General features: G+C 47.5%; 1 protein-coding gene across 10 annotated transcripts in view; it reads right to left on the bottom strand.

The window, feature by feature from the left end:
• The window catches only part of KDM4B (lysine demethylase 4B), a 72,713-nt gene that overhangs the window by 39,285 nt on the left and 20,896 nt on the right, over positions 1 to 12,532 (bottom strand). For 8 of the 10 annotated variants that reach the window (XM_040086621.2, XM_040086619.1, XM_040086620.1 and 5 more), the window contains 2 exons: positions 3,091 to 3,140; positions 204 to 307 (listed from right to left, as the gene is read on the bottom strand). In XM_040086621.2, coding sequence (XP_039942555.1) covers positions 204 to 307; positions 3,091 to 3,140 — 154 coding nt within the window. Of the gene's footprint in view, positions 1 to 203; positions 308 to 3,090; positions 3,141 to 7,147; positions 8,130 to 8,592; positions 9,559 to 12,532 lie in introns of those variants that run through there. The other 2 variants (XM_040086624.2, XM_040086623.2) reach the window with 2 other exon arrangements.

Raw genomic sequence — 12,532 nt, 5'->3', positions numbered from 1 at the left:
CTCCCCAAGTGCCAGAGTTTGTTCAGTGACAGTTTTTCTTTGCTCCAATGTCTCAGCCAAACCCCAAACTCCTTGTTGCAGGCAGATTGGGGTTTGAAGGGTTGCACCCAGCATAACAACGCCCTTGGAAATGAAAACAATTCCCCCAGGGGTGCTGAACTGACTCCTCAGGAGAGAGGTGCTCCCTGCATGCCTGGACCTACCCTGTCAAAGGGAATCCCGTATTTCTTCAGGATGGAGGGAGAAATGAGGGTCATCTTGTGACGGAGGAAAGCATCGCATCCCTGAGAGCTCCCCGGGAAAAATCCTGTGGAGACATGAAAGGAGCATCACTGCAGGGCTGTGCTGGGGGAAACAAAACAATCTGTGAGATTCCAGATCAATCTGCCCCACATATCACTGCCTAAAGGGAAAAAAAGTGAATATTCAGTGAAAAGAAAGGGGGGGACAAGGGGACAAGGGGACAAGGGGAAAAGGGGAAAAGGGGACAAGGGGACAAGGGGACAAGGGGACAAGGGGACAAGGGGACAAGGGGACAAGGGGAAAAGGGGAAAAGGGGAAAAGGGGAAAAGGGGAAAAGGGGAAAAGGGGAAAAGGGGAAAAGGGGAAATCTCCATCCCAGGCAGTGGCACGAGGGACAGGTTCACAGTGGCCACCAGCAAGGCAGAGGCAGCAGGACCTGACCCAGGCTGCACCTCAACATCACGAAGGGTTAAATCCCACCCAAGGTCCACACTGAGTTATTAAAACAAACCACAAATAATTAAGAAAAACGAAACCTGTGGTAAACACTGACCAAACCCCTCAAGGGCAGCTCAGCCAATGCAACCCCAACTCCTCAAGATCATGTCCTTCCCTCCAAGTGGCTGATCCCATAACGAACTGAGTGTTTATAGGGACTCAAACCCATCACAGCTTAGGAAAACAAATAACCCAAGCTCCGGAACCAAAACTAATTGATGAGCCAGAATGAAAGGGGTTTCAGAACGTCAAAAGGATTACTGGATTCCAGGTTTTCTTATATTTTTGTACTAAAAGCATTTCAATTAAAATTATGACTGTCTGCTACCCAGTCTGTCGTCCCTCTCTGCAGTTCCTCTTTTTAATGCACAGTTTAAGTGGCTCTCATTAAAGCCACTAATAAAGAAGCACATTTTAAGTGATTAGCACCAATAACATGGCAACACATTAACATTCTCTCCATGGGCTCCATGGCTCTCCCAGTGAGCCCATTTACAGCTCAGCTATTCATTTTCCATATTAATTGCACACTCATTTCTCCATAGTAAACTTCTCCCCACTGATGCACAGGACAGGGGAACGGCCAGGCAGCAATTCTGGCTCTTTGCAGAGTTAAATCATCACCCAGCCAGCTTCCAGAGACAGGAAACTGAAATAAAGACCAGATCATTGATAATTTGCTCCTGGTTTTGCAGCACAAACCATCTCCATGCCTCAAAATTGATCATCTGTAAAAATTAGTTACAAACAGCAAGAAACTTATTATTGCTCCTGTCAGACTTGGAGTGGTATTTCAGAGTCTGCAGAACACAAGTCATCTGATTGATTGACTTCTTATAAAAATTACTTTTTTTTATCTATTAAAACCTGGCAAATGACTGAGCTGTAGCTTTGAAATGCAACATTTCTGAGCAGCCATTTCCAGGGTTATTTGTGTTTAGGGATCATGGAACACAACAGCACCAAGCCCCAGGACCCTCAGCCCTGGCTATTCTGCATTTACCCCACACAATCAGTTGCTCCCCTTGACACCTTGGAGTATTCTCAGCTGGAAAAGGCAGTATACAGGAATTTCCCTGGTTTTTTGGGAAATCAGCATTACAACCTCTTTGCTTTTGCATCAGAGCAGAGTCTTCCAGATTCCCCTGCCTGCTCCTCCTACCTTCACCACCAGATTTAAACCATTCCAGAGATGAACCACGGAGATTTGGAGTTAATTATTCTGGGCCAGCAGCTTTTTTTAGCTGGGCAGCTCCTTGAACGTTTGCAAGTGAACAAAAATAGAAACAACACCAACAAATTAAAACACGTCCACTTCTGCAGCCAGACATCTTCCCTGAAGCTGGAGAGGTGGGAGTTTGCCACAGCTCAAAGAAACTCTGCCTTCCCCCACCTCCATTTTCCTTTTTTTCCCCTCCTTTTCATTGTTTTTGGTTTTTTTTTTTCTCTTTTTAATATGAACTTTATGGCACCAAAAAATAAAGGAGGATGAGGCAAAAATAAAAGGAAAATCACCAAATACAGAATGTATTTACAGGGTGAAGGAGCAATGGGAACAAACTGGAAGAGGGGAAATTCAGGCTCAATATCAGCCAGAAAATGTCAATTGTGAGGGTGGTGAGACGCTGGAAGAGGTTGTGGCTGCCCCATCCCTGGAAGCATTCCTGGCCCAGGAGAAGGTGGCCTTGCCCATGGCAGGGGGCAGTGAAAGGATTTTTAGGATCCTTTCCAACCCAAACCATTGTGAATTAAACCCACTGCCCAAACGTGAGAGGCTTTGGGCCTCAATACCTCAAAATTCCAGGGCTTTTCAAGGAATTTTAGTTCAGATCACGCCTGGGTCAGGAAGGAGAGGCTTGGAGGGAAGGAGAGTCGGAAGGAAAATTCCCTGCCAAGTTCTCCAGCACACAGCAGCTTCCTGGGGCAGCCCTGCAGCACCCCCAGGGCAGCACAGCCCTTCCCAAAGGCCACGGGCAGAGCTCCTTGGCCAGGGGCTCACCTTTGGGGCCAGGGCTCACCTTTGGCCAGAGCTCACCTTTGGGGCCAGGGGCTCCCCTTTGGCGCCAGGGGCTCCCCTTTGGCGCCAGGGGCTCACCTTTGGCGCCAGGGGCTCCCCTTTGGCGCCAGGGGCTCCCCTTTGGCGCCAGGGGCTCCCCTTTGGCGCCAGGGGCTCCCCTTTGGCGCCAGGGGCTCACCTTTGGGGCCGGGGCTCCCCTTTGGCGCCAGGGGCTCACCTTTGGGGCCAGGGGCTCACCTTTGGGGCCAGGGGCTCACCTTTGGCCAGGGGCTCACCTTTGGCCAGAGCTCACCTTTGGCGCCAGGGGCTCACCTTTGGCGCCAGGGGCTCACCTTTGGCCAGGCGCTCCAGCCGCTTGCCGTGCTCCGGGGGAATGGCGTACCTGCGAGGAGGGAACACACAGACATCAGAACAACGCTCCCCACATAAAACAGAGCGAGGAAAAGGTCAAGGAAGGGGAGGAGAGATGATCGTCAGCACAGCGCATCGTGGCTGGCAATAAAACCCAAATTCTCCGTGTCTGAAAGGCGTCAGAAACACATAATCCATGGGGGGAAAGCCAGCATTTAATAAAAGTCCTCTTCCATGGAGTTGTCTTCCTGCCATCTTCCTCAAACAGCATCACATGATTTCACAAGGTAGAAGGAAAATCGAGAAGGGAAAGTGATGATAGGGCACTCTGGAAACCCCAGAAATAACTGAGCGGGTGTGTTCTCCACGGGGAAAATATCTGCAAAATAAAACTGAGTTAAATATTAATGAGCGAGAAAATGGATGGGCTGAAAAGGTGTGAAGGAGGGTCTGTGTGCTTTGGAAAAGAATAAACCTTCTGTGTAAATAGCTTTCATTTTATTCAAAAAAAGTAAATATTCTTCAGCACAGCTCAAGCAGTCATGGCTCGATCCTTATGTCCCTGCTGGATTTTATTGTCTGATGAAAAATAAAGGAATTAAAGCATTCAATCATTTTCTTGATGAGGTGACCCTGAAATGCAGGTGAAAACATCATTAAAGGGTGTAGGGAACAACTTCCACAACTTCCTAAAGACAGTTTTCTTAGAGTAGGGGTCAATAAAGTGCAAAAGAATTTGATTTGAATTTTTTCTTCCTTTTTTTTCTTTTTTTTTTTGAGTGCAAATTTTTGAACATAATTCTGGAAAAACAATCAACTCTCCCACAGGGCTCAGACACAGGGCTGGGGTGTGCCCAGCACGTACAAACATCAGGGAAGTTTCAAATGGCTTTTTCTTCCCCAAAAGCTGTTAGTTCTCTTAGCGCTTTGAAGTTCACAACGTTCTCAGGAGCAAAGCCCAGGTGACAAAGATTTATGTGTGCAGGTTGTAAGAAGGGAACTGAATAGCAGGATACATTTAAACGTGTTTAACATGATGGCACACAATAATATTGCCAATGGAAATTTTGTAAATCATTGGTTACGTCCTGCAGCAAATTAAGTATGGCTCTCCCTGCTTTCCGTGACAGGATTCCGAGAATTTACATTTGTGGGAATGGCATTTATTGCCAGCTGTAACTCCTCTTCAAAGGGAATAATAAAAATGGCATTATTTTCGCTATTTCCAATAAAGATGTCAAAGCCATCCTGTCCTCCTTACCCCGGCTGGGATCGGGATATTGCAGGAGGGTGGGGGCTCTTTGTGCACCCGATTTGGGGGGATTTTAGCCAAACTTGGCATTTTCAGGTGTAAAACCAGGACTGGGGAGAGGCAGCCAGAAGCTCCAACCTGTGCCAGGAAATCCAACACCCCTGGGTGTCCTGGCAGGGGGTGACGGCACACAAATCACACACTGCGGGCTGCAGGCTTCAGGAACTAAGATGATTTCAACTGATGGCTTGGAAAAAGTTTAAGGCAAAACACTACGTGGCACCTAATCTTGTAAAATAATAAATGCAGCAATGGACTCCCAAACATCCCCTGACCAAAGTCTGACAGTGCCTTAAATTGCATAATTATCAAACAATTCAATTTCATTTGTCTGGGACAAAGCTAGTGGCTTTTATTTTACAAAGACCATTCATCACTTACATAAATGTGATAAAACTAATCCCGATCCAAAGCTCCTTTGTGGGATTAATGTCCCTTAAAACAGGGAAATGAGACATTCCATTCCTTCTGGGAAAAATGCTGAAGGATTGGGAAAGAACTAATTTATGGCTACGAGGCTGCCGATGATTAATGTAATATCCCCAGTCTACAATGCAACCTTCACTTAATTAGTGCCTGTAATTGGGAGTTGTAAAGATAAGATTAATTGAATCTTGAGGATGTTAAAAGTTTAATACATTGGAACACGGTTATTGTGTTATCTGAAACTGCAGCCTGCGAAAAGCCAAGCGAGGCTTTAGAGAACAGCCCATGGAGAGACAAAGAAAAAAGACTTGCTTGGATAGAGACCAGCCAGAGAGGAGGAATTTCCAGCTTATAAAAAAGAACTGTACGTAATAATATACAAATCAAAATACCCCAGCACAGCATGGCAATGGCTGGCTCCAATTTTAGAAATTAACTTTTTTTTTTACTTTGGGCCAGTCTTTAGGAAGCGGAGCCTACACATCCCTCTGCATTTATTCTTAGGAATTCAAAATATTAACCACAGAAGAGAATTAAAAGTAGGTCGATTCTGCTTTAAGTTATGCTCACAAATCTGACTGATTTACATAAAGATAGGCAATAAAGACAGAATTTGGGCTGCTATTTAAACCCGGGAAGAGAAACAGAAGGCTCCTGCGTGCATGGCACAGACTGAGCTCCATCCACACACAGAATGATTGATCACGAGGCAGAACAACAATGGAAAGATTAAAAATTGCTGCAGCCCAAGGTGGGGGCAGCTGCTGGGCAAAGGGCAGCTCTGGGTGCCCGGGTGGCACCGACCCCGCTCTGGGACACCGGCAGCGCTGCTGCCCCAGGGCTCAGCTCAGCTGCAAAACCTCCACGCCACAGGCAACCCACAGGTTTGAGCAGGGCAAAAAACATCCCATAATCTCCTTTTCTGCAGGCACGACTTCAACAGCCCCCAGAGCTGGGAGGCTGACCTGGATTTCCCCTCTTGGTCCCCAGGAAAAGGGACATTTATGGCCACAGAGCCAAACCAGCAGCTGGGTGAGGAGAAATCCAACTTTCAAGGCACTGGGGCTTGCAAAGCACCCTCCAGGTTTATTCCAAGGGTCAGCCTTGCACAGGGTGACCAAGACAAAGGGCCAGGCTTCACCCCAAACCCTGCCACTCAGCAGTTTGGGGATTACAGCAGGGAAAAATGTGCTGCTCTTCTGTCAGGGAGTGCGAGATTTACACAAAGGGGAAAGAAAAACCAGCTCAAGACTAAAAAAAAAAAGAAAAAAGTTATAGTTCCATGACTCAAATGTCATCTTACCCCCAAGTCAACAACCTGAAAGTAATATACTGAGCTTTTTAAATTACCTTTTTCTGCTTTCCACCAAAACAACAGAAAATCCCTGAAGTGGATCAAGTACCACTCGTACACATCTAGAACTTGCTGTTCTGAGGGAAATACTCTCAGCTTCCAAACTTATTTCATGAAACCCTAACTCCAGCATTTCTGATCTCTACTTCCACGTAATCCTCTGAGCCCTTGAGCCAGGATCACAGGTCTAAAAAGGTTTTGCCCCGAAGTTATAAATGCGTTAGGAAATGATCTTCCTGGAGCGATGGCTTGCTTTTGTTAATATGGAATCATGGAATGCCAAAATGGTTTGGGTTGGAAGGGAGCTTAAATATCCACTTCCACCCCTGCCATGGGCAGGGACACCTCTCACTGTCCCAGACTGCTCCAAGCCTGGTCTGGGACAGTTCCAGGGATGCAGGGGCAGCCACAGCTGCTCTGGGCACCCTGTGCCAGGGCCTCAACACCCTCCCAGGGAGGAATTCCTCCCCAGTGTGAGTTTAACTGGACACTCTCCACTCTGTCCTTAACACAAAAGAGAGGTCTGTCCTATCTGCCATCATAGGATATCATTAATAGAGTAATTTTCTTGGTGTTTTGTTTATTCCCCTGGAATGGGGCTTGATGGATGTGGATAATTATCAGACTATAAAAGCCAGCAAATGTGCTATTTTCTATCGCTCTAAATCATCAAACAAATAAAGTGTGAAACAGCATTTCTGAATACAATTTTCCCCTCTAATGGTTTAGAATTATTATCAGGAACAATGAGAATAAATAAGCAAATGTCTTGTGAATTAAGAATTACACAAGTGTGTCAGTAAAAAGGAGCACTCAGGTCATCCTGGGACCCCTTTGGAATCCACCTGGGCAGTTTCCAACCCCAGGTGCTCCTCAGGGCCCTCCCAGTCCCTCACTGCTGCCTCCTCAAAGGAAGTCAGCTCAGTTTTGTTTCAGCGGCCAAAAAAACCCCTAAAACTTCATCCACAGCAAAGGCCTGCTCCTGGCTCTTTTCCCCTTCTTTAAGAGGAATTTTTTTCACCTGATGCCATCTCTACCTTTGGCAGGGGACCAGACCATCCTATCCCTTCATCCAACGTCCCCCAAAGCTTCCAAGCCCTTTTCCTACTCCAGCCATCAGAGTTTTGGACAGATACACCTTGTTCCACGCTGGATTTACACTCTCTTGCACCAACACAGAGCAATTAAGCAGTGATTCGTTACCAAATCCCACTCTGGGAAGCTCCGTGGAGAGGGAGAGGTTCACCCACAGGACTTTGGAAATGTCACTCCACTGCTGTTCCTGGGAGAAGGTAACCACCTCAATTTCACAGAGCCTGCACAAGGGCTGCCCAAGCAGGCCCCACACAGTTTAACACACCAGAATTATGGAATAAGGAACACAAACAGAACGGGAGCAGCACATTTAAAATGCCCTGGCCAAGGTGTCAAGCTGGGGTGAGTAATCTGCCTTCAAAGCAGATTTAATTGTGCCAAGAACAGTGACCCTTTAAGATTCAAATGCCAACCTGCTCTCAGGCATGACAAGCAGAATGAAAAGCTGCTATTTCAGTCTCTGCAAGGCAAAGGGTGCCCATAAACCCAGAACCTGAACCCTGACCTTCAGCATCTTTAGCCCCCACGACAGCAGCAAAGCCTGCAAAGAAAACCCCTCGGTCCATCAGGAATATTTATCACCCAGCAGAACCATTAAGAACCAGCATTAGCACAGCGTGGTCTCTCCCTGCAAAGTTCAGATCCTGCTCCTGAGGCTTCATTTTTCTACGAGGTAAAACCTCAAATGAGAACTCCTCACTGTGTCAAAGCAAAGCTCAGGGTAGAAGTGGGGGTTTCCATGCTGGAATCTCCCAGAGTATCCTGAGCTGGAAGGGAGCACAGGGATCAGAGTCCATCTCCTGCTGGCCAACACTATTTTTAAGCTGTTTTGCCTGTATGAGAAAAGAAAAAAGGTATTTCAACAACAAGAGTTGATTGTTCCTTTGTTGGTAGCACTGTCACCTCTCTTTTCCTCACCTTTACCCTCCTCCATAATTAACCTCCCAACAATTCCTTAAAATACTGAAATCAACTCTCTTTCTTCTTCTCCTCCTCATCAAATCTGAGGCTGGCCCACACTGAATGAAATCTCCCTTTTCCCTTCTCCCTTAACCCTTCCCTGGTTAGGAAAGGAGAATCTCTGGCTTCCCTCTCCTCTGGGGTGGCAGGAACGCAAACCCTGCCTGGAGATAAGATCACACAGGATCAGAGAGCTCCTTGTCCCTAGGACAGAACCTTTATCAAATGCCTGCAGTTTTATCTTGAATGGATCATTCCACAGAACAACGGATGATGGAACTCAGCATCGGCGTCAATGATTTCAAATAACGGCATTTTTATTGAAATACACCCAGAGCCAGAGATAAACACAGAGGCTGGGGAGTATCAATTCCAAAAGCCATAATTAGGAGTAAATAGTTAATGACAGGACCAAACAAAATGCACCAAACCCACCTGGCTCCCACAGCTGCTCAGTGCAACCCTTGGAGAACCAGCACGGAGAGAAAATGAGGGCAAAGCTGCTCAGGAAGGGGCTGGGCACCACCAAACACAGCCAGAACTCACCCCCAGGGCCCAGACAATCCCTGCCCCACACCCAGCGCCCATTTCACTCCAGACAATCCCTGCCCCACACCCAGGGCTCATTTCACTCCAGACAATCCCTGCCCCACACCCAGTGCCCATTTCACTCCAGACAATCCCTGCCCCACACCTAGGGCTCATTTCACTCCAGACAATCCCTGCCCCACACCCAGTGCCCATTTCACTCCAGACAATCCCTGCCCCACACCTAGGGCTCATTTCACTCCAGACAATCCCTGCCCCACACCCAGTGCCCATTTCACTCCAGACAATCCCTGCCCCACACCCAGCGCCCATTTCACTCCAGACAATCCCTGCCCCACACCCAGCGCCCATTTCACTCCAGACAATCCCTGCCCCACACCCAGTGCCCATTTCACTCCAGACAATCCCTGCCCCACACCCAGCGCCCATTTCACTCCAGACAATCCCTGCCCCACACCCAGCGCCCATTTCACTCCAGACAATCCCTGCCCCACACCCAGCGCTCATTTCACTCGACAATCCCTGCCCCACACCCAGTGCCCATTTCACTCCAGACAATCCCTGCCCCACACCCAGAACCTCCTCATCATCCACAATAGGAAGAAATGGCAGAGTTTTGCTGCCAATGGGACGGGAGGATGAAAAAGTTCCTCTTCCCCAAAGAAAGTGAAGTTGTGACTGCAAACTCTCCGTTTGTTTTCCAGTAGGGATGGGCAGAGTATCTCAGGTTGCTCTGAAGTTGGGATCAAAGCCCTGGGGATGGAGTATTGGAAGATTAGAGTCAAGCCTAACTTGTGCCAATCATGTACTTCTAAAAGACTCTTCAACCCTTAGAGATGCCTTGAGCTAGAAATAGGATTAAAGGGCCATTAGTTTCAAGAAGTGACATCAGACAGGAGCTTTTTAAAGTTCTGATTTTAAAGCAATATGAATTTTCAAGAGGTACAACTGAGCTCCAAGATTAGCACAACGGGCCACTTTCGCAGTGATTCACGAACCCCCAGCTCGACGAACACAAAGAGGAGATTTTTCCAGAACTCCAAATGCAATTTTAAACCACTTTTTTTTTTTTTTTTTTTTTTAAAGCAGAGAATTTAATGTGAACAACCATCTGCTCTTGGAAGGACTCTCAGTGCCCCAGTCCAGTCAGCTCCACAGCACGAGTGCCAGGCACAAGGCACAAAATTGCAGAGCACATTGGAGCATCTCTCCCTCCCCTCGTAAAAATAACCCGGAGCCTGCCTCTGCCTGCAGTGAATGAGCAGCATGAAGGAGCCATTTCACTAAAAAAAGGTGTTTGGGGAAAAACGTTATGAAGTCATTTACTCATTCAGTTTAGCCAAGAAGATAATTAGTGCACAATTCAACAGAGATGAATGACTACAAGATTCATCCCCTTGCCGTTCCCCCGTTATTTGTTTGGAAGAACCTGTTCACACCAGATTTATTTCCCTAAACTGGCAATCAGATTATTAATTACTGGTTGTTTTTGCAGTGGGGACCACGCAAATAGAAAGAAAAGCAAAGATTACGCTTCAAAGAGCCTGTTTTCTAAAATAATAGCTCGTTTCAGCTCCAGAAACAAGGAGAAAAAAAGGTAACCAGGGGAGATGAGAGCTATCTGTGCCTTGTAGCAAGTGACCTGTGTGAGCTGCTCCCTCCTCACCGGGCACAGCAACACGTACCCCTGACAAAACCACGGATAATTGCCTACAGCACAACAAAAGAAATTTGCTCATGAGTAATGAAAGATATCCTTAGATTAGGAAACCCCTCGTGCTAGAGGTGCAATGCCTCTACACACACACACACGCTTTTCTTTTCTGAGGAGACAAAAAAAAAAAAAAATTCCAGCATTCCGAAGGTTTAATGCTCCTCATCCATCAAACTGCACAGCTCCCAACTACAACTGCTTTGAAGTGAGAGCTGTGCTCTTGTCAGCATCAAAGGCACGAGCGTTGTAGCTGAGACTTGATAAAGATCACTGACACAGTTTGTAAAGTTTCCTTTATTTCCTCTGTTTGATCCCCTTCGTGTGGCTGATTGGGCAGCTGGAAATGAAGGGGATGCAAACGCAGCACATTTATTCCTTGGAGCATTAAGGGGTTAACGAGTGCACAGCTCTCAGACAGCACCGAGTGCTGTTTAAGTGCTGTCATTACTACGGGCTCCTCTTATTTTAAACCTCACTTGTGCTGCACTTGGCATCACCCCTCCACAATTTTCTCTGCTGAGTAGAGAGGAAAAAAAAAAATAATAAAATGAAATCCCCGGTGATTTCTGCCAACGTGTTAACAAAATGTGAATAAAGACAAAGCTCTGCAGCACCACTCCTGGTTCCTCCCAGCCTTCCCAAGCCCTGCTTCCAGCTCCGTGCCAAGCTGGAATTCGCAAGGTTGTCCCACTGGGAGTCAGATCAGGCTGAAGGAGTGAGATGGAGCATGGAAGCACATCTCCCTCCCCTCCAGCCTCAGTGCTCTGCTCAAAAGCTCTGTTATTAAACCAATCTGTGATCCTGTCAGCCTTCTACAGATCTTCATTTCAAACCAGGCCTGAGCTCTGAGCAGACACTTTCAGAAGGCAGGAATGGGTTTGGAGCAAGAGCCTCCCTGATCAGAGCCGCTCCTCTCAGCGCAGCTGGGGCTCCTGGGCTGGCAGCAATTCCTGTGCCACAGCAGGGGCAGGAGCTGCTGTGGAAATGGGCTGTGAGCCCACACCAGCACCTCCTCCTGCTAAAACCATCCTGGAAAGTGCCAGGAGGAGCCACGGGTGGGAAGGGTCAGGTACAACAGCTCACAGATGAACCTCAGCCTCTGCCATTTCTAATTTCAACCAACAGAACAGGCTCAGTAAAGATGGACATAAAGTGCACAGACTGAAAACTGAAATGGCAGCAAAGCACAAAATAAATCCACACCTTTTGCAGTGGGCTTGAGCGAGAATAAAAACCAAAGAGGGCTCTGGAGAGGAAGCACAAACACAGCACAGAGCTGAGTGAGGGGTGCTGAGGCTGAGATCAATCCATCTGCCCCTGCTCAGACAAGTCCCACAGCTGATTCCATCAGTCCCAGAGTCTGGCTTGACCTTCACAGCATTTCCTCTCAGTTAGAGGGTGGATGAAGAAAGGCAATACTTGAGTCCTAACTCCCCAAATCCTGTGCCTCCTCTGCAGCAGGAAAATGACCTTTCAATAATCTGTCTACAACAGCCCAACGAAAGACCACAAAAACCTGAGTCTATTAAAAAGGGACATCTCCACAGTTCCAGCTGCACCACCTGACTGGGGAGATAATCCAAGGCAGAGCTCACTCAGGCCATGGACAGGGTGGGGACCCAGGGAGCAGTGAGCACTGGCCCCTTCCCGAGGGATCCCCCATCCTCCTGCCACAGCACTGCCCAGGAAGGGCTGGGGAGCTGGGCTGGTGCTTTGTATTGATTAATTAATGACTGCAGGGCTGTGTTAATGACTCCCTGCTCTCGGTTATCAGGGAATTACAGGGGGTACAGGTCTGCATCCAACACATCCCTCCCGCCACACAGCCCCCAGCAAACCCACGTGCACACGGATTCTCAGTGCAGAAAAAGCCCGTTCCAAAGCAGATTTCACCTTCATTTTCGAGGAGTCAGAAGAGTGAAACGCTGTTCTGCCTGCCCATACTTTATCTCACTTTCCTTTTATCCCTTTTAATGAATATCCCTGTTCTTTTCTCTCTCCCTTTTATCAACA

This window comes from Hirundo rustica, chromosome 26 (assembly GCF_015227805.2).
Source record: "Hirundo rustica isolate bHirRus1 chromosome 26, bHirRus1.pri.v3, whole genome shotgun sequence".
Classification (NCBI taxonomy): Eukaryota; Metazoa; Chordata; class Aves; order Passeriformes; family Hirundinidae; genus Hirundo; species Hirundo rustica.
The sequence above is the reverse complement of the archived record's forward strand: the minus strand, read 5'-3'. Positions and strand labels throughout refer to the sequence as shown.